General features: G+C 58.2%; 1 protein-coding gene across 2 annotated transcripts in view; it reads right to left on the bottom strand.

The window, feature by feature from the left end:
• The window catches only part of LRP5 (LDL receptor related protein 5), a 109,955-nt gene that overhangs the window by 44,668 nt on the left and 41,374 nt on the right, over nt 1–23,913 (bottom strand). For both annotated transcript variants that reach the window (XM_068554907.1, XM_068554908.1), the window contains exons 5-7: nt 23,529–23,660; nt 6,671–7,067; nt 4,611–4,782 (exon numbers count right to left, since the gene is read on the bottom strand). In XM_068554907.1, coding sequence (XP_068411008.1) covers nt 4,611–4,782; nt 6,671–7,067; nt 23,529–23,660 — 701 coding nt within the window. The remainder of the gene's footprint in view (nt 1–4,610; nt 4,783–6,670; nt 7,068–23,528; nt 23,661–23,913) is intronic.

The following is a 23,913-nucleotide window of genomic DNA, read 5'->3' as shown; positions in this document are numbered from 1 at the left end:
GCGACTCAGGCTTCCGAGGGAGAGGGCCGGGGGCAGCTGGGCACGTGGGCTCGGGAAAGAGCTCTGGATGGAAGAATCTGCTTGGGAGAGGACCCACGCTGGGCTGTCACGGGCCCGGCACCTGCCAAGAAGCATGGTCAGAGGGAGAGGAGGGAAGTGCAGGGCCCGAGGGGCCATCAGTTAGAGACAGAAGAGGCAGACAGTGAGTCCGAGTTACTTTTACCAATAAAGTTGAATCTTATGGCACAAGGCCGAAGAGCTGTGGCAGGTCGGAGGAGGAGAGGACCACCGGCTCTTGGGTTGGGAGCCTAGCTGGGCGGGGAGGGGGAGGGGGAAACATGCAAGCAAAGGGTGAGAGGCCGGGTCCTGAGGATGCGGCTGGAGCCACGGGAAAGGCTGAGCACCTGTGGGCAGGAACCTCCAACCCCAAGGGCTCTAGACTCAGGAAGTGGGTTAAGGAGGCGTCCCAGGGAACCCCCAGCCCAAGAGGGTGGGAAAGCAGGGAGCAGAGGCAGCTGTGGGGATGCGGACAGAGGCGGGGGCTGCACCCATGTCCACCCCACACGGCTCCAACCTGCGCATGTCGGGACTGCCCTGGGGTCCATCCCTGGTCTCTGAGGATGGGGAGGGGACCTCAGGGCTGCCTCCCAGAGTGAGCCAGCCCCGAGCCCACCCCCACCCCCCAGACGGGGAGCCACCCCACGCTAATCCCCCGAGGGGCTGCCGACCCGAGGCTGGCCTGAACCCGCTGTCCAGGATGCCGTCACAGGCAAGGCGGCAGGAGGCCCAGCTGGAGGGCGGCGTGGCCCTGCCCGCAGTCTGGACTCCGTTGCACAAATCCATCTATGTGCCAGGACCACCGTCCAGAGGAATCCCCACTTTGTGGACTCGGCATCCAGACTTTTGTTCTCCTCCCAGCTCGTCGGGGGATCAGCCACAGCTGCCCTGTGAAGTCCTTTTCGGGACGGGTGGGCGGAGCGGGAACCTGACTGATGCCTCTTCAAAGGGAAGCCGGTCGACACTGCGTGGAGCTCCTTTCTGCCGGCGCCTGCGCTCGGAGCCAGGCCACGCGCACGACCACGCGGAACGGAATCCCTTCTCCCATCCAAGGCAACCCGGCAAGATATGCCCAAGAAACACGCCCAGGCTCCTTAGTATCTGTGTCGGGCATAACGTCTTAGAGACGTGACCACTGCTGGAAGCGTGTCCCGTCGCTGTGCTGACCTGGAAGAGCCCTCCCCTGACCGCCCCCCCCGGCCTGGAGTCCGACTGCGTCCTCAGGAAAGGAGACACGGCCCCTCGCTCTCGGCTGTTCCCCCCGAAGCCCTCGGAATCCGCCGTGACCCCAGCAGGGGCTTCTGCACCTGGGCTGGTGGCGTGATCCCAAGGTTCACGTAACATGTACCAGAGGAGCATCTGTTGGGCGTATTTACCAAGGTGACCCAGCACCTGGAGCAGAGCTGACGCCCACTGGGTGTTCAGCAGCAAACCCTGAGGCCCGAGAGTGGGGGGGAGGGTGTCCACAGCAGGAACACACGGGCAAGTCCCCAGGCTTGCTCAGGCCACCTCCAAGAAGCTCACCCTGGGGTATTTCATCACTGAAAAAAATGCCAGAAGGGTCTGCCCTGGGCTCCGGGCTCGACTCCAAGAAGCTGCCATGACCTGAATGTGCCTACGATTCATCGGGGCGCTTCCCACCCTTGGAGTTCACACGGAGAACCACCTCTATGTCCGTCCATGTCAGTGGCTTCCCTGGGGCAGGGGCGGAGGGAGAGTCCAGCACTAACCCCGAAGCTGGGGTCAGCTCTGGACGTGTGGGCAGGCGGCCTAGGTCAGCGTTCCCAAAGTGTGTGCCACCAGAGCCACAGCAGGGAAAGAAAGGGGACCGTAGATCGTGTAGTTTGAGAACACTTATGCAGTTTAGTCCCCCGTGGGAGGTCTGCTTATTAAAGTGTATTAAAGGCTCCAAAGAGAGAAGTGAGGCAGGAAAGTCACCACATGTTTCCCAAGTTTGTTGGATTAAAGAATCCCAAACACTTCCAATTCTTCTGTCTCTCTTTTGGGGTCTCCTGGTGATTAGCTCCAAATCAACAGGCGATAACGCTTGTGGCGCATGTTCCCGGTTTGTCCGTATCAGCCGCCGCGTACTCTGCAGGCCATGACTTTGTCACTTATGCCACGCCCCTCCCCCATCATCCTGCTACCATGATGTCAGCATTTTAGGGCCTCTGCTGGTTACCCTTGAAGCTCTAACCTGCTCCTCCCTTCCCCACCTGTCCGCTCCTAACTTCGGTCCATCCTACTGTCCATAACCACGGCAGATAACGTTTATATTGCGTACAGTAGCCTAATGCTTCGGGGTCTGTCTGTGGATTGACTCTGAAAGCAGAAAATCAAAAAGCACCTACTTGCTGCATGACCCTGAGCAGGTTACTGCCCCCTGGGCCTCAGTGCCTCATCCACACACGGGCACGGTGCCACATACCTCAAAATACTATTGTGGGACAGGCACATGGAAGGATGCTCAACATCACTCGTCATCAGGGAAATGCAAATCAAAACCACCAGACACCACAGCACACCCGTGGGGATGGCCATAATAACAGGAAAATTTTACAAGTGTCAGTGAGGATATGTTGACATCAGAACACTCGCACACTGCTAGTGAGAATGTAAAATGGTGCAGACTGTGGAAGACAGCCTGACAGTTCCTCGCTAAGTTAAAGATAAACCTAGTATGTGCCCGAGCAATTCCACTCCTAGGTATGTGCCCCAAAGAATTAGAAACAGATGTTCAAATAAAAACCTGTACACAAATGCTCGTTAACAGTATTATTCACAATCCCCCAAAGGTGGAAACAGCCCACATGTCCACCAACAGATGAATAGATGAACAAAATGTGGTCTCTCCATACAATGGAATATTATTTGGCCATAAGAAGGAATGAAGTACTGACACATGCTACCACATGGATGAACCCTGCAAACATTCTGCTGTGTGAAGCCACACACAAAAGACCACTGATCATATGATTCTACTCACATGAAATGTCCAGAACAGGCAAAGCCATAGAGACAGACAGGAGATTAGTGGTTGCCAGGGCAGAGGGGTGAGGAGGGGAGACTGGGGGCCAACTGCTTAACAGGTATGGGGTTTTGGGTGATGAAAACGTTCCGGAACTAGAGAGTGGTGATGGTTGGACACCACTGTAATGTACTAGATGCCACTGAGTTGTACACTTTAAAATGGTTAAAATGGTCAATTTTATGTTTATTTTACCAAAAAAACACACCCCAACCAACCCAATTCTGTGGGAGTAAACAGAGCGATGCCTGTAGCAGGTCCGGCAGTGTCAGCTGGACACACGCATCCCCAACCCACTCCCGGGGTGGGCGTGGCTACGGAGACGGTGGGCGTGGCCACGCCGCAGGAAACAAGGGTCTCGCCTTCAGGCTCAGAGGCTAGAGAGACAAGGGTCTTCAAACAAGATCCTTTCAAAAGTGACAGTTTATAGGGAACTCCAACAGGAAAGGTGCCAACTGCAGCTCCTTGGGTTTGCGTGGGAGAAGGATCTGCCCAGCCCTGAGTCCCCTTCGCGTTCCCGCTCAGAAGCGCGGCTTGACAACCCGCAACACAGACGCACGGTCATAATCTCACTCCCGCCTTTCCCCTGCAAGCTGCCTGGTGGGGGTCTCCCCATGGAGCCGTGAGAAGAGCGAAGGTGACCCCCAGGTGGTGATATCAACGAGCAGTGATGTGACCAGAGCTGACGAGGATCATCCAGAAGCTACCGGAAGCGAGGGAGGCGTCCATGCCGAGGAGAGGCACCAACCTCAGGGACCAATTTAACTACCGTATTGTCAAGAGCACCGCAAACAACGCACCCCTGAGCAAAAAGCAAGATGTTAAAGAACGCGTACAGAACACCACTTTAATCATGTAAAATCACACAGAACAAGACTACGTGCTGTTCAGGGTGACATCCACATAAGTAAATGTCTTTTAATGCTTGGGAACGAATCGTCAAATTTAGGAGAGTGGTCCCCTCCGGCATCAGCTACATTGATTATGTTTTACATCTTAGGCTGGTGGTGGGTATGTGTTATTTCTTTCTTTTATTATGACTTTGTATTTTGAAACAGGAAGTTGCACACGGAGTTCAGAGGGTTCCTGTGTACCCTGTCCCGGTTTCCCCCTTGATAACATTTTTTTTTTTTTTTTGGCCATACCGCACAGCATGCAGAATCTTAGTTCCCTGACCAGGGACTGAACCTGCGCCCCCTGCAGTGGAAGGGCGGAGTCTTAACCACTGGACCGCCAGGGAAGTCCCCGGTGATAACATCTTACATAACCACATATACCCTATGGTGCTGTTAACTCAGCTACATACCTTCCGTATGTCAGAAACACATCATAGTAAGTTATTTCTTCAAGGATTCTATTTGGCCAAAGAGCATAGCACAGACATCCGTCTGCTGCCCACCTGAGACGTACGACGGGCTGCAGGGGCGGCCAGGCCGGCCTCTGCGTAAAGCTCAGGGCTCGACGGCTGCTGCGCTGCGTCCCCACCTGCGCTGAACAGCTCTGTGCACCGACGAGGATGACTCACCTCGATTTTGTCCGTCTTGGCGTCTCCCCAGTACAGCTTCCCCTCCTGCAGGTCCAGAGCCAAGCCATTGGGCCAGCCCAGGGAGGTGTTGACCAGGACGTGCCTCTCCTGTCCGTCCAGGTTGGCGCACTCGATTTTGGGGTTCTCCCCCCAGTCTGTCCAGTACATGAGGCTGGAGAAGAAGTACATGTCCGTGACATTGCCCATCTGTCCCATCCAGGCTGCACCCCTAGGACTGAGAACAGCACCCACCCACCACGCCCGAGCCCGTGTGCAGGACCAGGGGCTCCACGGGGACGGTGGGGGCTTTACTACACGGGGCCCTAGGACTCAAAACAGCAGACGCCCTGCCAAGGGACCCAGGGGAGGGAGGGGCTGAGCGCCCAGGGGGAGGAAGAGGCAGAGTGGAACCTCCTTCAAGTAGCTGAAGGGCTCCCACGTGCAAAGCAAGGCATGCAACACGCTCTCTGCAGCCCCGAGAAGCAAAGCGAGACCCCGTGGGGTGCTGGGGGCCCTCTGGGGTGGGGGGTTCAGCCCAGAGAAAGCGGCCAGAGCTGGGCCCTGAGCACAGCGCCCTTGTGGGCTGGCGGCCTCTCCTCTCCCGCCCCTGAACCCTGTGATCTTATACTTGACCCGACCCCGTTTCCTGAGGTCCTCACACTCGGGGCTGGGGGGGACCCCACCCCTCATTTCACAGGTGATGCCCACAGAGGGGGGTGACTTGACAGAGTCCATCGGTGGCAGAGTGGGCGCAGGTCCCCGTCTCCCGAACCCAGGGCCCGCATCCCGACACTGGAGCTGGCCACGAGCTCCTGCATCCCTGGCCCTCAGACCCCCGGGGACCCGCTTCTCACCCCCACCCCACCTCCCAGGGGGACGGCCCTGCCCCTGACAGCCACACAGAGCAGCGTCTGTCTGTCCACTCCCCCCCAAGGCTCCATGGTGCTGCTCGAGCCCTGGGCCCGTCCAGCCACAGCCCCGTGACCTGCCCCCGAGGGCTGTGCCGCTGGGCTTCTATAGACAAAGGCAGCTCCACAGCAAGAGCACGTCTGAAAGCCCCGGGGCGGGGACCAGAGTACAGGCTCCCTGGGCAGAGGGGCTGCAACCCCTGCGCCCCCCCACACAGCAGGCACCTTTCGGGGTCGCCTCACACTGAGCCTCAGCCCTGGGGCAATGGGAGAAGCACCTGATGCCTCGTGGGCACTCCGGTTACCAGGGTTACAGTCAGTGCAGCTCAGTTACTCCCCCCAGGGACCTTCCCGGGACCAGCTGCCTTCCAGGGTTGCCCTCCCAGCCCCTCCAGGCCATCCCCAGGATGCGGGCCCACATCCCGCACTGAGGGCGGGGGGCTTCCCCTGCAGCCCCAGCCCCCAAGAGGTCCCAGCACTCCTCCCCTCTTAGGGTCTGCCAGTTTCGTGTTCTTGGTCATGAGGTCCCAGGAAGGCATTCAGCTGCTACCCTCTGAGCAGCTGAGGGTCTCAGAAAGGCTCCTACACTGATTGACCAGATTCACAGAATCCTAAATTGCAAAGTTGGAACCAGACTGCTAGGTCCAATCCCCACCTCCCAGCTGTGTGACCTTGGGCAAGTCACTTAACCTCTCCGGGCTTCAGCTTCCTCCTCCGTACAACTGTACCTACCCCACGGGGTGAGAGGAGGAGAAAAATGCGCTTGCTACGTGGAACGTGCCTGGCAGAGATCTGGCACATGTGTAGTAACTGTTGCAGTGGCCACCACTCTTGTTACCATTATTAAACCAGAAATCACACCAGTGGAGGGCTCCATTTTACAGGTGAGGAGATTGAAGCCCAGAGGAAACAAATGACTTACCCAAGGTCTCCAGGGTTTTCTATAAGTGTAACCAAGTTCTGTGTCAGAGCTTCTCAAAGTCTGGTCCCCAGATCAGCCCATCACCTGGGAGCTTGTTAAAAAGGCAAGTTCTCCTGAACCAGGACTCTGGGAGCAGGGCCCAGCCATCTGCTTCATCCTGATGTGGGAAGAAAGCTCCAGGACCACCGGCCCCCCTCAGCCTGGCTCCCAGCGCCCACCCCCAGCCTTACCCCATCACGGGGTGCAGCACGATGGCGCGGGGCTCGTCCAGGTCCTCGGACACCAGGATCTTGCGGGAGGTGCCGTTGAGGCGCGTCACCTCGATGCGGTCGGTGCCCGTGTCCGTCCAATAGAGGTTGCGGGCCACCCAGTCGACTGCAATGCCGTCGGGGTCGTTGATCTCGGTGTTGACCAGTGTCTGTGCCCCCGACCCGTCCAGGTACGCCCTGCGGATGGCACGCACCTCGTCGTCCGTCCAGTACACGTAGCCCTCCAGCGGGTCGTAGTCGATGGCGATGGCATGCCGGATGTCGTCCACCTGCAGCACGATGTCTGTGAAGTCTGGCATGTCCAGCGAGATCCTCCGCAGGTCCGTCCGCCGGGCCAAGAGCAGCACCTCCTCAGCCCCTGTGGACACACGAGCAGTGGGATCAGAGGCCGGCGGCAGGAGAGGAGACGGGGCCTGCAGTGGGCGTGGCAGGAGAGGGGCTCAGCCAGGTCCCCGGGGCTTCCTCGCAAGGACAGGTAATGTTAGGTAACGTTCGCCGAGATCTTCCTACACAGCCAGTAGTTCATCCTCAGGAGAGATCCGTGAGGCAGGCGCTATTTGTATCATCATCTTACAGATGAGGCAATGGAGGCACAGAGAGGTTAAGCAGCCAGCCAAAAGCCACACAGCCGTCCGGCTTCAACCACCGTGTAAGAGCTGCCTCACGCTCAGCCCCCTTCTCCCCTCCAAGCCCCTCTCCTGGCCACAAACCAGCCCCAACCACCAGTCCCGCCTGGGCCCTGGGCTCCAGGCCCCGCTTGCCCACCATACTCCTCAAAGCCCCAACTGGACTCAAATGCCACCTCTTCCCTGAAGCCCACCCTGCCTCCCCACGCCCATCTGGCAAGGCAGCTTCATGACCATACACGTCCCGTGAGCATACACGTCATCACAGGTCCATCGTTCCCAGGTGGCCGTCTCACCCACAGGGGTGAGCGCCCTGGGGGCAGGCGTCCCATCTCCCCCTTTGTCACCCCAGCAGTATTGCGTACTGTTGTGTATTGGTCTGTTGTGATATCCAATCCGCTTGTTTACGACTTAAGTGAAGTTGTTTTGATCTAAAGGTGAATCTGTTTACGTGGAGGAAGCTGTGCCAGCGTGACGTTATCGACATCTGTCCTTGTCGATAACACTCAGCTGGCGACGGGCTCCACTGGGGCTTCTCGAGAAGGACAATGACGCAATGGACACTGAGGCTTTAAATACCGAGAGTCTGTGAGGACTGGGCAAGGCGACTCCCGGCTGAGCTCCTGCCGTGGACAGGCCACTCCTGGTCGGCAGTGCTGTGAGAGCGTGCAGCGGTCTCAGGAAGAGAGGGAACAGCTGTTCCTGCCCTGGTGAGGCGCCTCCTCGTAGGCAGTGGTACAGCCACGGAAGGGCCCCTGGAGTGACGACCTTCAGAGCAGCCCACCTGGCCCGCCGTCACCAGTGCTGTCACCTGCTAGCTACGTGCCCCGGCAGCAAGGGACCTGAGCCGGCAACCAACATCCAGCTTTTAGTTGGACGGACTGACTACGGAGAGCCAACGCGTAGAAAGGTACACCTCAACTACATTTGGACTTGACATCCTTCGCTTTCCCTTTGCCTGGAACAACGATGTAATTGGTTTGGAGTACGTTATTTCTTTATTGACTTATTAAGAGACATTATCCCATACGGTATTGGCTTGTGAACTTTTATTATTAATATTATACATCATACTTCCCACAGCGAACCTGTGTTAGATAAATTATTGGCAAAGACAATCTCGGTCTCTGAGCATAACTTGCCCTAAACAAAACACATCTGACTCTGTCCTGGATCCTCCCTGGATTCATCAGAACTTCCAGCAGAAGTAGCCTCAGGTGCTACTACCTGGAGCCTCACATGGACTCAGGGACCCCAGGGGTGCTGGCCAGCCCTGACTCGGACACCTCCGGAGGCTGCTGGGGTCAGGATGTGGCCCCTCCCCCACAGCTGGGTCACAGCCCACGCATTTATTCTGGACCTTTCTAGATCTTTCTAGGTCTTGAGGCTCCTGCTTCCTTGAAGCAGGAAGATTAGGCTCAGAGACACCTCTGGCACTCTGGGGCCACTTGCCTGGTTTGATGCAAGGCCCAGAATGGGGAAGGACCCACCTGAAGTTACACAGCTGTGAGGGATGGGGACAGGGATGGAAGCAGCCCAGCATCTCCCTCATGCCGAGGCCCCCAGGCCTGGGCTCTGCAGCCGACTGCCTGGTCTCTTCATGCCTGGTCCAGCCACGGCCCTGGACAACTGACCGGCTTTTTGTCACAGGGGTGGAGCCCTCGGAACCCAGCGTTTTTCAGGGGTTCTGGGGCCCCCTGCCCTGCATTTCAATTAAGGGCAGGAACCCCATCCGGACTCTGCCGCTCTGAGGCCCAGAGCTCATAACCCGATCCTCCCGCTAGAGGGCGCGCACGGACGGCACGGCTTCACGAGCCCAGTGCTGGGGAAACTGGGACAATGGGGGGGGGGGGGGAAGGGAGGTGCCCAAGGTGCCCGGCTACGTCGGAAACCTCCCAGATCCAAAGTCAGATTTCGTTAGAGGTGTCCATGCAAGTTCTGGTTTGGTATGTGCTGGAGGGAGGGAGGGGGAATTCTGCATTTCAACCAGTTGTCTTCTGCTGGGCTCCATTCCCAAAATGTTCTAGTGACATCAGACCTGTTTTTCAAGGGCCAGGTCACAGGCCTCCTCCTCCTCCAGGAAGCTGTTCCTCCCTCCCCTCCAAGTGGATGGACTGATCACACATACATGCCGCCTGCCCCTCTGCTTGCGCACCGCCCTTACTGGCTCACGGGGATTCTGGCACATGCCCCTCTGCGCTCCGCAGCCCCCAGCCCAGGGCCATGCCCAGAACAGGTGCTAACGTCCTAGGACGAGCAGGGAGAATTCAGGGCAGAAACCTCCTGGCCCTGCCCCTGCTGTGTGACGCTGGGCAGGTCTCTAACCCTCTCTGGGCCTCAGTTGCCTGATTTATAGTGAAGAATCAGCCCAACCTGATGGCGTCTGCGTCCCCATTTAGCTCTGACATCAAAGGGACCATAAAGCAAACCCTACGGAGGGCTCTGCCTTAATCTGCCACCATGGGGGCTGGGGGAGGGAGCTCCCCAGGAAATGCTGGGTCCCGATGGAACCAGACACTTGGTCGCCAAACATATTTCCAGGCTGTTTCACCCGTCCCCGTTCCCACGATCCTCCAGACACGATCACCTGAAATAGCACAATCCTCACACCAGTCTCTGAGCTGTGATCATGCCCCATCTTCCTGAGGAGGAACCCGATGCAGAGAGAGGTTAAGCTCCCCGCCCAAGGACACACAGCAGCAAGGTACCACGAACGCTTCAGTCCCCGGAGCTGGCACACGCAGGAAGCCCAAGATCGACGCGCTGGCCCAGCAGCCTCGGTCACCCCGCCGGTCTCTTTGTGGGCAGCAGGCCAGGCCCCGGACCAGGTGCTGGGGTTCTGGGTGGACACAAAAGATGCGGGAATTGCCCCCACGGTGCTCCTGGGGTCACAGGGCAGAGACCTTCAGCGAGCAAGACCATTAACGAATCAGTGCTGGGAAGGAAAGCTGGGGTCACGGGCACCTGTGAAGGGGGCCGGCTGAGACTGGTGGCGGGGGACTGGCCTCCAGCTGCAAGAGCCTCTGGGATCCATGTGGCTGTGACCACGCAGCAGATTCCAGCAGCCTGTCCCCGCGGGCACAGAGCCACCAGGGGCGAAGTGTGCCTGGCGCCAGCCCTCTGGTAAACCAGGTCAGTACAAAGCCTCAAGCACACCCCGCCATCAGGGAACCCCATTATCAGCATTCATCAGAATTAAGTCTCTGTGGCTGAGGCAGTAATTAAACGCTGGGATAAATCTGTAGGTGTTAATTGACTCCAAGGCTGGGGCGGGGCGGGGCGGGGGGGGGGGGGGAGGGGGGAGGGTGTCTCCGATACCCTTGGGCTGCAGAGCCTTTGAGGTTTTTATTTGAGCTTTGCTGACAAAAATGCAGAGAACAGGACCCCCAGGAAAGAGCCACGGCCTGGCCCATCTGCCTGAAGGTCTGAGGAGGCGGAGCCCAGCACAGAGGCGTGGGGCACGCCATCCAGGGCCAGGCCAGCGGGGGCAGCTGTGAAGAGAGGACCACCGGCCTGGGCCCCTTCGTTGGCAGATGCTCATCAGGGCAACCTCCAGGGTTGTTTGTAGGGAGGTGTGAGCGGCAGCCTGGCGTCGGGCCCCCTGGGGTGGGCGCAGGGCGCTGTGCCGGGCCCGGAAGAAGAGAGGCCAACCCCCTCCCTGGGACCAGACACAGAGCCTGGGCAGGAGTTTGTTTAAACACCAGGGAAGTAAACTGTTTAGAAACTAACAGTTTGGCCAAATGGTTTCCTCTGGGGTTGTTTAAATAAATAGCCTGCCCCACAGAGCTGCCAAAGAAAGTGAAACCTTCCCTCCTGGCTGGGCAGAAGTCCCTGGAGCCTCCTCTGGGTAGGTTCCTGACCTCTGCCCCTCCCCCTGCACGCAGGCAGGAAAGAGGGGGGCATCCATGCCTCGGAGCCAAGCGCAGGGCACGGGGCACAGGCCAGGCCAGGGCACTGCCTTCCTGGCAGCATGTTCGCCTCAAAACAGAAAAGCAGACTGGACAGAGGGCCCAATGCCACGGACAGGTCCAGCTCAAAGGCCTCCCTCCCTGCCAACATCCATTCAGACCAAGCCACCGTCCGTTCTGGGGCACCGTCCCTGTTCCAGGCCCGGGATCACACAAACGAGGGGACACAGAGAAGGGCTGCTGTAACATCCCCACAAAGCGGGTGGCTCGGATCAGCAGAGACTGATTCCCTCACAGTCCTGGAGGCCAGAAGTCAAAAATCAAGGTGCTGGCAGGGCCACGCTCTCGTGGAAGGCGCCTGGGAGAATCCTTCCTCGCCTCTTCCAGCTTCTGATGGTTGCCAGCAATCCTTGATGTTCCTTGGTTTGTGGCTGGATCCCTCCAATCGCTGCCTCCATCTTTACGTGACCTCCTCCCCTGTGTGTCTGTGTCTAAATCTCCCTCTTATAAGATGACCAGTCACTGGGTTTAGGGCCCATCCTAATCCAGCATGACCTCATCTTAACTTGCTTACAACTGCAAAGACCCTACTTCCAAGTTAGGTCACATCCACAGGCTCCGGGGTGGGGATTTCACTGTGAGAATTCGGCGGGGGGACACACACACGATTCAGCTCCCAACAAGTGGAGAACAGAGGGTAAGGGGACAGCCTCCATGGAAGGATGGGTTCAAGGGCAGGAACTCCAGACAGAAGGGTTGGCGTGGGCAGCAGCGTGGAGGCCGGAGGGCGCAGGGGCCGCTCTGCAGCCCCGTGGGCAGGAGTGGGGCTGACCATCGACCGCCCCCTCCCCGTGGGGTCTGGTCTGAGTTCAGAGGCTGGGTGCCCCCCGAGGGTTTTAGTGGTCCCGCAGGCCACGACTCTTCCCTGAATACCTTCTGCCCACGGGACGCCGGGGCAGCTCTGAGCCCACCCCTGTCTGCAAGGAAGCCTCGTGCAAACGGCAGCTCGTGCTTGTAGCAGGAGCCCAGCCACGAGACACACAGAGAGCCACCTGGAACAGAGGCCAGCAGGAAACCCAGGCGAACACCCGCAGTGTTATCTCTGGACCACTCCGGCTGGCCTTCCAGTCTCCAGCAGGGGTCTGTGTGCTTTCTGTCAAGGGCCAGGTGGCAGACGCTCCAGGCTCTGCAAGGCCACGGCCACCTCTCTCAATCCCTCGGCTCCACCGCTGCAGCTTGAAAGCTGCCACAGAGGACGGGTCAGCAAAGGTGTGCGAAGAAAATATCCTCCGTGGACACTGAAATCTGAAGGTCCTCTCATTTTCCCAGGTCACAAAACACTCTTCTTGTGATGTTCTTTCAACCATGTAAAAACGTAAAAACGAAACTTAGCCGGCGGCTGCCCCAAAACAGGCAGCAAGCAATCTGGCCCATGGGTGGCGGTTTGTTAACCCCTGCATGGGAAATATGTGTGACTTTTACAATATTAGAAATAAATTCTAATAATAAGGGAAACCGCGTCAGGAGGGAGAGCAGGTATAGAGGGGCTGCCAGGGCTCTCCACTCTACTGTCCTGTAAACCTAAAACTACTCTAAAACACAAAGTCTGTTAAGTATTTTAAAGAAAGGTAAAAGGCATATAAATCAACAAGAAAACTACCCAGACCCCAACAATAAACAGGCAAAGACCATAAACACAAATTAACAGAAGAAAAAAAACACAACCAATAAACATGAAGAATGGGTAACTTCTCGGTAACTTGCAAGTAGAAGCAGGAGGCCAGTGGCTACCAGCTCAGTCGGAAGACGGGTTAACGCTCCGTGGGGGGGGGGGGGGGGAGGGGTAGCATGTCCCCCACCTCCCAGGGGACTGTCCCGGGCACACGTTTCCTGGATGGCAATGTGGCTCAGGGACCCTCTGACCTGGCAACTTCCCCTCTGAGAAGCCAGCCCAAAGCAGCAGCTAGAAATGCACATGGATTCCCGGTCACAGAGGGTCACTGAGGCTTGGTGAAAACAGCCAAACCCACACCCGAAGGAAAGAACCTGTAAACGATCTAAAGATCCCACAAAAGGAAAGCATTACATAAATGAAGGGGCTGGGGTCCAGGTCAGTCGTTACACACGCCCCGAACAGCACACTCCAGAGAAGGGCAGAGGCAGGAAAAGCTCGTGACGTGATAAGCAGGATAAGCAGGAAAGTCAGCCATGATGCCGCACGTACAATACGAACAAATCACGCAAAAAGAGTTGTGAACGTGTGCGTGGAGAAAGGACAGGAAACACCTCAAAACCTTAACAGCGGCTATCTTTGGGTGGCAAAATTATGGGTGTTTCTTATTTTCTCCAGTATTTTTTGGGATGTTTTCCTTCCTACAGTGAACACAAATGTTACTTTGTAACAAGAAAAAAACCAAGGCTTTAAGAGGGGTGCCCGCATTCGTCCTTAGAGGATCGCACAGTCTAGGTGGGGAGTTGGGTCTGGACTCTGGGGACCCACCGGGTCTTTCTCACTAGGCCACGGGGTGGGGGGGAAGCGCCCTAGCCCTCCACTAAATTGCCACAGGCCAGGGTTGGGGGGCGGGTGCAATATATTCGGCCTCCAGGTTCTGAGCTGTTTGGGGGGTGGGTAGAACAACAGGAGAAGGAAAGGATGGGGCAGAAGCACCCACAGCCCCCCAAACAGCCCAGGAGGACACAGCTGGTGGTCGCCCAGTGTGGGAACCTACCCGAAAGGGCCTCACGGTTAAGCCCCTCCAAGCCCCAACGTGGGGAAAGGGATTTTTCACGGAAGGGCAAAATAACAGTGCATCCCAGGCAATAGACTGACCAAATTAACGCAGATGAAAGAGGCAGGGCCCTTGACCTCCCCGCCCTCCCACCCAGCGGGCAGGGTGGACATCACCTCCATCCCCCGTTGAACCAACTGCAGGTCCAAGGTCACGGCCCCCCGCGGGAAGGACTAGCCCCCCCCACACGGAGGCTCACGCCCCAAGGTTCCCCCAAGGCCGCACCAACCCCAGAAGGCTCCTCCTGCCGACGTCTTTTCCTGCTGGAGACGGAAGCGGAGAACGGCCCCTCCGCCTCCCTCACACGTCCTCAGCCCTGGTCCCGGCTCTAGGGTCTCCTTGGCCCACGGGAGGCACAGTCGACCTTGACCATGGCCCGGGCCCGGAGCCACACGGGCAGAGCCAGGCCCAGCATAGGCCGCCCTCCACGCTGCAGTTTCTAAGGCCATAAACAGCTTCACAGCCGGCAGGCGGCTGGCTTATTTTTGTATCTTAGCAATTGATTTTCCCCACTGCCCCCCTGGGGTAAGTGGTTGGACAAACACTGAGACCACGAGCTGGCACCCAGGCCCAGGAAACCGCGCCGAGCGGCCGCAGGGTCACAAGGCGCAGAGGAAGCGGCCAGGCCGGGCACTGGCTCCGCTGGAAACCCGAGGCCCAAGCAGCTGTCCCCCCCCCCCGCACGGCCCACCCCCGGCCTCCAGGCCAGCACTCGGGGAGGCTGCAGGCCCTGGGAACCACCAGCCCGGCAGGCACCCCAGCCTGGAGCTGCGCCTGTGTGCACGGCGTCACCCCTGCCCTGCGTCCAGGGGCGGCCGGACAGCGGCCAGGTCAGCGCCAGCCCTGTGACCCCCAGAGGCCAGCCCCACTGCCTCACTGAGCGACCCTGAGCAAGTAAGCTGGCCTGTCTCCTCACAGGTAGGACTCGGGTGTGGATAAGGCCCCCAGCGGGGCTGGGAGGTCCCATGACAAAGCGGGTGAGCCCCGGAGCTCGAGGACACCGCCTCCCAGCGGCACTGAACACACACCCAGGTACCCATGGGGGGCGAGGAGAGAGAGAGACACGTTTGAACAAAGTGTGGTCGGCTGGGCAAATTAGAGGTGGGCAGCCCGGTCCCCTGAAAGGCAGGAGTGCGGGCTGAGGGCTGTCAGACAGCTGGTGACTTGCATGAGGAAGTCTGCGTCCCACCTTTTCCAGGCAGGTGGCTCAGTTCTTTAAAAAGCCCACACAGGGGGCCTTTCTGGTCCACGTGGAGGGCGGACCAGAGGTGTCCCACAGACGACCTTGGTGCACCACATGTGGATGCCCCCGGGGCCCAGGCGGTGCAGGGCAGGGGCTGGGGCAGACCCTGAGCCAGGCTGCCCTGGTTCAGGTCCCATCTCTGTCCCTTCTTCCATGGCCTTGAGCGAGCTCTGACTGTCCTTGGGTATGAAGCAGGCTAGCCACAGACCCTCCCTCACACAGCGCCACCCTCCCCCCGCAGCCCCCAGGAGGCACCAATGAGCACAGAAACGTTATTACTGGGCTTGCCCACCCTGCCCTGCAGTGGAGGCCAAAATCACAGAGTGGGTTGAGTCACATGAAAATGCCGCCTCTCTAGCTCGAAGGTGGTCAAGCATCAGTGGTTTACACGGTTGAACCCAACTCAAGTGCCCTGCACTGGACAGTTTATAAGGCACTTTCAGAGACACGATCTTGTCCGATAACCCCCAGGTCGATGAGGCACGAAAATCCTGCACTTCATCAGGGTCACAGCCACATGCTGCAGGATCCGTCGGGACAGACTCGGATGTCTCGACTCCCACTCAAGCCTGTCCCTGGGGGTGGCCGGGAAGGGACATGGGGAGGCCCCTATTGGCATAGTCGCCAGAGTCGTTCCCGGTCCCAGGACGACCAAAGAACCTCAGCTCTTGCACAGCAAAAGCTCTTGAAGGCAGCTAACTGACTTCCCAGCACTCTTCCTGGGCCTGGCGAGGCCCACGGGGAGCCAGCATCCCTCCCTCCTTGTGGAGGTGGGAACAGAGCCTGACACACCTCCCAGGGGGGCTGGCGGTGTCTGAACGGAGGCCTGAAGGAGCCAAAGGGAAGGTGCTGCAAGCCGTGGGCACAGCACGGGCAAAGGCAGGTGCTCAGAAGGTGGTCTGGAGGACAAGCCAGAGGGTGAAAAAGAGCCTCCTGTTCTCCCTCTAATGACGAGCCAGCAGCCCCAGGGGTCAACCCAGCACACCCGGGGCCTCTGGTCACCGCCCCCAGGGCACATGGAACTGGAGAGTCCTCCCAGGCACAAGGGCGCAGTCAGTGGTACCCAGACAGGGAATCTGCAGCTGTCACCAAGGCCAGAGAAGGCACGAGGGGCACAGGGCCAGGAAGGGCAGCCTGGGGGCTGGGGGGTCTACCAGGGCCTGGACCCTGAGAGCCCAGAACTTGTCTCCAAAGCTGAGGGGAGCCGTCTGAGCTCCGGGGTCAGTCTAGGGCCAGGTTGGAGCTGGGCTCAGCTGCAGAAGCAAGGGGCACATCGGGCAGGCTAGGAGGGACGGGGCTAGCAGGGGAGGGGGGTGACCGCAGTCTAACTCTGCAGCCAGTGGACACGGGCATCCGCACAGCTGACCACACCCGGGAGGCGCCGTCTGCCTTGGGCCCCAGCCCCATGATGACACTTTTCTCTTTCTAAGAATATGACATGCTCCCCTCTCCTCTTTTATTAGGTTTAAAAGTTAGTCTTCAGACTCAGACACAAAAGAACACATGCTGTGTGGCTGCATTTCTATGACGTTCCGGAACAGGCAAAACTAATCCGCGGTGATAGAAGTCAGGACAGCGGCTGCCTCTGTGGGGGGGGGGGGTTGGTTACGGGGCGGGGGGAGCTGCCAAGGGCACCAGGGAATTTTCTGGGTGGTGGAAACGTTCTGTATCTGTCGTGGGGTGGTGGTTATGCTGATGTATACAACTGTCAAAGCTCATCAAAATGTACACTTAGAATCTGTGCACTTTATTGTCTGCAAGTTATACCTCAATTTCTTTAAAAAAAAAAAGTTAGTGCTTGGGCTTGTTACACAATTTCCTGGGACTGTGCAATCTGATTTTCTTGCTATTAAAAATTCACGGTCCATGGCTGAGAACAGCAGCTGCCTTCTGTTTGCAGAGTCGACGCCAATCACAGCCCGGGCGGCGGCGGCCCCAGCCACAAGGGCCTCTTTTCTTTTCCCTTCGACCTACTTCCCTGATAAGTGACAAGACAGCCAGACTGGGAACAAACGCACCCCTTATTCCTCGGCCCTGAGCCTCGGCTAATCCTCCCGGACAGACGGATGGATGTGAGGGGCCCAGTTGTCAGTCTGCCCGTCAGACCCGACAGTGGACGCCTCTGTTCGTCCCGCTGCCTCTGCCGGCCACAGCCCCGCCGTCTTTTTGTTTCCCGTCCCCGAGAACATCTGTTAAAACTCCTTCTTGGCAAGGTGCGGCAGGCGGACTGTAAATCACCAAGCCCCCAACTCCCGCCCTGCCCTGACGGCAGCCTCATCTGGAAAGGCCGGGGCGGCGGGAGAGAATGACGCCCCAGCACAGCCTGGCCACCCCCAGGCGGTGAAGCCACACGCCCTGGACACGGGCCCATGGGTCACTCGCCCAGGTTGCTCAGGCCCGGAGGAGCGGGGTGCACGGCCCAGAAGCCTCCAGGCACGAGGAACACACAGGGACAAAAGTCAAAACAACAGGGCAGGTCCCACAGAGGTCCAGCCCCTGCGGGCAGCAGGAGGATCCCTCGGACGGTGGTGGCAACTCCCAAAGAAGGCCCCGCTGCTGCTGTTTTTAGCCCATTCCACATAATTGGAAAAACATGGGGAAAAACCAAAGCCAGCTGGGCACCTCCATCTGTGCAGCTGCGAGGGAGGGTGCGGGGAGGCCGGTGCTTCAGGGTGGAGGGCACGCGGGCTCACGGCCTGGCCCAGGACGGGCTCCTGGCCCGCTCGCCTGGGAGACAAGAGTCACTCGGCCCCCCCCAGGTCTCACCCAGCCCCCAGCAGAGCCAGAGCCGAGGAGGGGCCACTTGCTGTGACATCCTTCCCAGTCTCAGAACCTACAGGACCCTCCCTGGGGACCTGAGACATGGCACCCCAGAGCCAGTGGGTGTCACCCAACCCGCAGGGCCGCGGGACATGAGACGCCCCTCAGGCCAAAGGCAGGGAGTCCCGAGTCTCCCATCCTGAGTGTCCCGCCCCCCCCCCCCCCGCCCCAAGCAGGGGGAGGTCCTCTGATCTCCCCATGTCACAGGCAAGGAAACTGCAGCTCGGAGGGCTGACGGACTCCGCGCTCTGCCGGCGCCCAGCAGCGAGCGATTCCGCCCCCACTGCATCCTCTGCTTCTCGGGGGACCCTACACGTCCCTGGGATGTCGCAGGCCCCCATTCGCTGGGGTCCGAGCATCACGCCATCTCAGTTCCTTCCTTGGGGAAGGCCATGACCCCTGCACAGGGCTGGCTCTCATTTGCTCAAAATCAGGAAAAGATGGGATTCACACATGTCACAAAAACTTCTTCATATTCAGCTCCACGAAGCATAAAAGGTCAGACGCCTGGGATGAGAGCCCCAGGATCTGCAAGTCACGCCCTGGCTTCAAATCTTGAGATGTTTCCGGCTGTGCGGGTGTCTCCCGACCCACTGCCCAGCAGCTGCCTGGGGCTCGTGTCCAGTGCAGAGGCAGCTCTCCACCTCCCACGCCCTATCCCTTGTCGTGGAGACTCTGATTTGCTGGGGCCGGGGAACCTGGATGTGACATAAGGGGCCGAGCAATTCCAACACAGCCAGGCCCCTGCCCCCCGGCCCAGAATCCCTCCAGCCCAACGCCGGCCTTCATCCCACAGAAAGGAGAGCCACATGCCTGGCGTCCCCACCGGCTGTGTGAGGAAGGCTCCCCAGACCCCACGCCTCCTCCCAGCTCCTCTCGGCACCAGCTGGCCTCCACGTCCACTTCTGGTTCCAAATGTCCAGGGAAGAACTGCTCTCCTGCCATCTTGCCTGCCTGGCTCCTAGTTCAAGTTCAAATTCAAGCACAGCTCATATTTGTTGGGCATCCAGGCCTCCCTCTCAACAACCCCATGAATCGGGTACTACGATCATCCCTTTTTACATCTGAGGAGACAGAAGCACAGACGGGCTGAGTCAATTTCCCAAGATCACACAGCCGGGACGTGAGTTAAGGTATCATAAAAGGAAGACTGGACATAGAAAGCCATCACATGATTGAAAATCACTCTAAATTCTGGGTTTGCCTGAGATGGAATTTCCTCGCCACCCCAAAAGTCTTTGGCAGGCTCTCAACTGCAGACCAAAGCCATGTTATACCTGATGAATGTTGCCTCCGACACATCCCATTCTGGATGGAAGTCACACCTGCGCAGGCTTTGCCCATTTCTGTCTTCCCCGAAGGCCTTTCCTTTAGCCCAGGGCCAGTTCCTGAGCCCTCACCGTGTGGCCTCGGCTCTTCACCCCCCCCCAGCACACTGGACCTCACCAATTCCAAAGCCAAGAAGAGATCCCCAAATGATCCCAGGGCCTCCTCGGCCAGCCCCGGAATTCCATCCTCCCACCGGACACACTGGGCCTCAGAAGACCCTGGCGGCCCTCCATGGGCACTGCTCCCTTCCGGCCGGCGAGGTGCCTGCACCAGGTCCTCAGAGCTCGGCTGGTGACATTTCAATAGGACTTAGTGTCTCGTTTTCTTCCTATTACCCTCGTGTTGCCAGCCACTGTCTCCAGGCAGCGTTCACATCTGATACCCTGCACGTCGTCAGCACTCAAAACCCACATTCCACATGTAATTTATGTCCACCAGGATGCAAAACTACATCGCCAACGGATGCTGGCAGCTCGGAAGGCCGCCTGAGCAAAGGAAAGCAGCTACCGTGCTCAGGTGATAGGACTGGGCCTTTTAATCAAACATTGTCCTTTAACATGATATTTTGTGGCAAGGAATAGAAACTGGAGGGTGAGGGATCCGTGTCCTAAAGCCCCCAGTTTGCCATGGAGCCGTCATTTTTTGTGACATCTGAGGCCCGAGGCCCCATTAGGTCCTTGCTCACAGAACCGTCTCTGACCCGCTCTGTCGCCCAAACAGACAGAAAGGCCCTCGGGGACAGAAGCCCTTTCTCACACATGCCCGGTTGAAGAATATGGAGAGATGTTTGAGAACCACCTCGAATTTCCAGAAAACCATCTTAGGGGCAAACCCTTGAAATGCTCTGAGAAGCTTCTGGGTTTCTTCTCGACTTCAACGAAAACATTTAGAAAATTGTTTACCCTTTCCCACCCCAGCTGCCCCGGACCCCTTCAACTTCAAACAGGTCCAGGGCAGAAGGTACAGAAGCCGCCATTGACCCCCGGAACTAACCAGTGCATTAGTGGGAAGCAAGTGGGGTGGGAACCAGTCTTATAAAAACCAGGACCCCAGCAGTCACATTCTCATGCAAAGCAAGACTCCTGTCCCATGGCTTTTGTCCCTCTGTGAGCTCTTCCCTCCTTCTGACCTGACACCCTAGACAGGGCATCTGGAGCAAAAGCAGGAGGAGGCAGGCTCAGTGTAAAGACAGGCCCCGCCTGCCTCTGTGCGGACCCCCATCCAAGCAGGGGCCCCTCGGAATGACAACAAAAACGTTTTTCTTCCGCGCGCTTGGCATTCTCCAACTGGGTTATTTGTAAAAGTGTCCTTCACAGCTCGCGGGGTGCGAAAACAGTTCTGGTAAGACCAGGGAAGGTGGCCCCAGCAGCTGAATCCCGGGGACTCTGCAGGCTGGCCGTCCTCCTGAAGGAGGCTGGGAACCAGCTTCCGACAGGAAGGACAGGCTTTGCTGCTAATCCCCCAGGTTCCCCGCCCCTCCGCCGCCCCGTAGGTGTCAGTATCAGCACCCACTGCAGAGCTTCCGGCCCCTCCTCTAGGAAGCCCTCCACCCCAGGCCTCCTCACCCTGCAGTTAATGCCTGCAGAGGGAACAAAAATCCTCTCAAAGGGCTCAACCCCGGGCAGTGGTGCCCAGAGCTCAGAGGCTCCAGCTACTGGGATGCTGGGACCCCGAAAGGAGCCTACAGCCTCGGCTTCTTCTGGTTGGGAAAGAAATGGGGCCTCCCCCAGGGAGCGGCAGGACCCCTGGACAACAGAGGCAAACCTAGCCCCTTGGGCCTGATGAGCTGCCAGTGGTGTGAATGGTGGGCATGGCTGCCGTGTACTGTGTACCCACTACTCACAGGGCACCTTGTAGGCACTTTCAACTCCTGTTAATGCACTGGGCCCTCCACAGCTTCCCTGGCAGGGGGTGGTCCGTGACACCCACCCTCATCTCACAGACAAGGAAGGGAGGCACCAGGCACCATCCACGCCAGATGACCAAGAGCTCTCTGTACCCCAGGGTAGCCTGGGCAAGTCGCTTCTGGAACTCCAGGCTTCTCCAGCTGTGCACCTTCACTGGACCATGACTCTGGGCTTCTAAGAGGGTTCATACCTCATTTTTGCCCACACCCCACTCCTGGGCCCCTTAACAGAAGCGGCTGCACAAGGTCCCCCGTCGGGGCAGGCACTACTGCATGATCCACCTTTGTGGGGGGTTGTGTCCATCCCTGCTCCTTCCCCAAATGTCCACGTGCAGCCTGGCTCCAGACACCCGGAGTGGGCAGAGATGGCAACAATGCCTGCGTCCCCCTCCCTCTCCCAGAGAAGACATCACCAACCGATCCAACACAGGGCTCGGGCAGACAGCACCCATCGATGGCAGCAACAGACACCAGATCCAGATCCTTCTAGCTCCAGGGCCAGGCCCCAAGCCAGCACTCTCACGGCAGCAGGACTCGGAAATTGCAAACAAATAGAACAGAAATGTCCAACAAGGGAAAGATGGTTCAAAGGTATGCCCGCTTGATAAAACATTCTTCAGGCGCTAAAACGCAGGTTTTTGAAGCATACATACCTCTTGTCATTGCAAACGCTCCTGCAGTAATGTCAAGTGAAATGTATAGACACACGTGGACAAAACAGCAGAGTTAGATACATGGAAATACTTAGACTGTCTCCAGATTGTTCAAAAATTATGAAGCATTTCAAGTCAACAACAGAGCACGAAACCAAGCACGGGGCCCTTCTGAACTCGAGGCCCCGTGTGACTGCACAGATCAAACACCTGTGAGGTCAGTCCTGATACCAACGGGTTCCTGCCTCAAAGCAGCCCACAGGTTCTTCCTTCTCACTGTTCCTTCTCCCTCCTAATCCTCTTAGAGCCTCAGCTTAAATGGTGCCTCCTGGGAAGGACCTTCTCTGGCCGTCCATCTCAGGTAGCCAGGCCCCCCCCCCCACCCTCGCTGGGCCGTGCTGGGCCCTGGATGTCCCCAGGGACAGGCTGTATCCTGGATGCACATCATTTCTGGGAGAGCACATCCTGAACCCCACACCTGGCAGTAAAGGCCCCCAGGCAGTGCCACGGAGAAGGGCGACACTTCTTTAAAAATAGCACAAGTCTTTGAAGCAGCAAGTGCCCAAAAACCAAAGGGGAGAAGAAAGAGGTGGAAAAATACCTATAGCAAAGAAAATCACTTGTGTGGGGGGCAGGAGATCAACTGAACTTGGTGCATCCAAAGAAAACTCCCATTAAGGATGTGTTCACAACCGAAGTTTCCACGGCGTGCCGGGGTACAGGGGTAGGGGGTAGGGTTATTACAGCACAAAGATTCCATGTGAATGGGATGCAAGGATAAAAATGAATTACAGGGACTTCCCTGGTGGTCCAGTGGTTAAGAATCCGCCTTCCAGTGCAGGGGACGCAGGTTCGATCCCTGGTCAGGGAACTAAGATCCCACATGCCGCAGGGCAACTAAGTCCACGCGTTGCAACGACAGAGCCTGTGTGCTCTGGAGCCCGCAGGCCTCAACTAAAGAGAAGCCCGCGCGCCACAACAGAAGATCCCACATGCCACAACAAAGATCCCACATGCCGCAACTAACACCCAACAAAGCCAAAAATAAGTATTTTTTTTAAAAAATGAATTATAAATTCCATATCAACGCTTATGAAAAAGCAGAAAAGCAAAGACATGAGCTCCCAGGAGGGCCCGAGGTACTCCAGCGGTGGGAGCACTTGGAAGGGGCGGGAGGACAGGACGGTGTGCCTGCCGGGAACCTCCTGTCTCACACTCTCTGACACCATCGCTCTTGTTACAATAAACACAGTTTTGGTTTAATAGCTAAAGACAGCCAGCTTTTAGGGTGCGATCGCGCATGCCGGCAGTGCGCTTGTTACCTGGGGTCTCTGCCCATCTGGCACGACCTCGTCTTACAGACGGGAACCTGAGTTCCGAGGATCGTTCGCCCATCGGGCAGCAGAGCCCAGATCTGACCTGAATCCCGGCTGCTGGGCTGCCAACGTTCAGAGCCCGGGCCGCATGAGCCCCTCCCCAGGGAAGGCAGATCGTGGGGCACCCAGGCTGGTGGCCACCCCTCCCGCCAGCCGCTCCCCGGCTCACCTGCCTTGCACGTCTGGCCGTCGTCCTGAAGCTGCACACCAGTGGGGCAGGCGCACGCGTAGAAGGGCTCCCTCGGGGACAGCAGGCATAGGTGCGAGCAGCCGCCGTTGTTCTCCTCGCACCGCGTGTGGTCTGGGCAAACAGGGCAGGTGGGAGAAGGTTCCGGAACGGGCCCTAGACACCCACGCCCGCCACTCCCGGTGTGGGCGTCCTCCCCGCCCTGCCCCATCTTCCCGACCTCCTACCACAAGAAACCCCATCTTCTTCTTCAGGGCCCCTCGAAGGCCACCTCCTCTGCAGAGGCTGACCCCAGCCCTCCCCGGCAGGACCCCAGGACCTGCCTGCGCGGTAAGGTGAGGCCCTGGGTCGGGGGGGTCCTGCAGCA

The sequence above is a fragment of the Eschrichtius robustus genome, chromosome 11, assembly GCF_028021215.1.
Source record: "Eschrichtius robustus isolate mEscRob2 chromosome 11, mEscRob2.pri, whole genome shotgun sequence".
Lineage (NCBI taxonomy): Eukaryota > Metazoa > Chordata > Mammalia > Artiodactyla > Eschrichtiidae > Eschrichtius > Eschrichtius robustus.
Note: the sequence above shows the minus strand (reverse complement) of the source record. Positions and strands in the feature narration are given on the sequence as shown.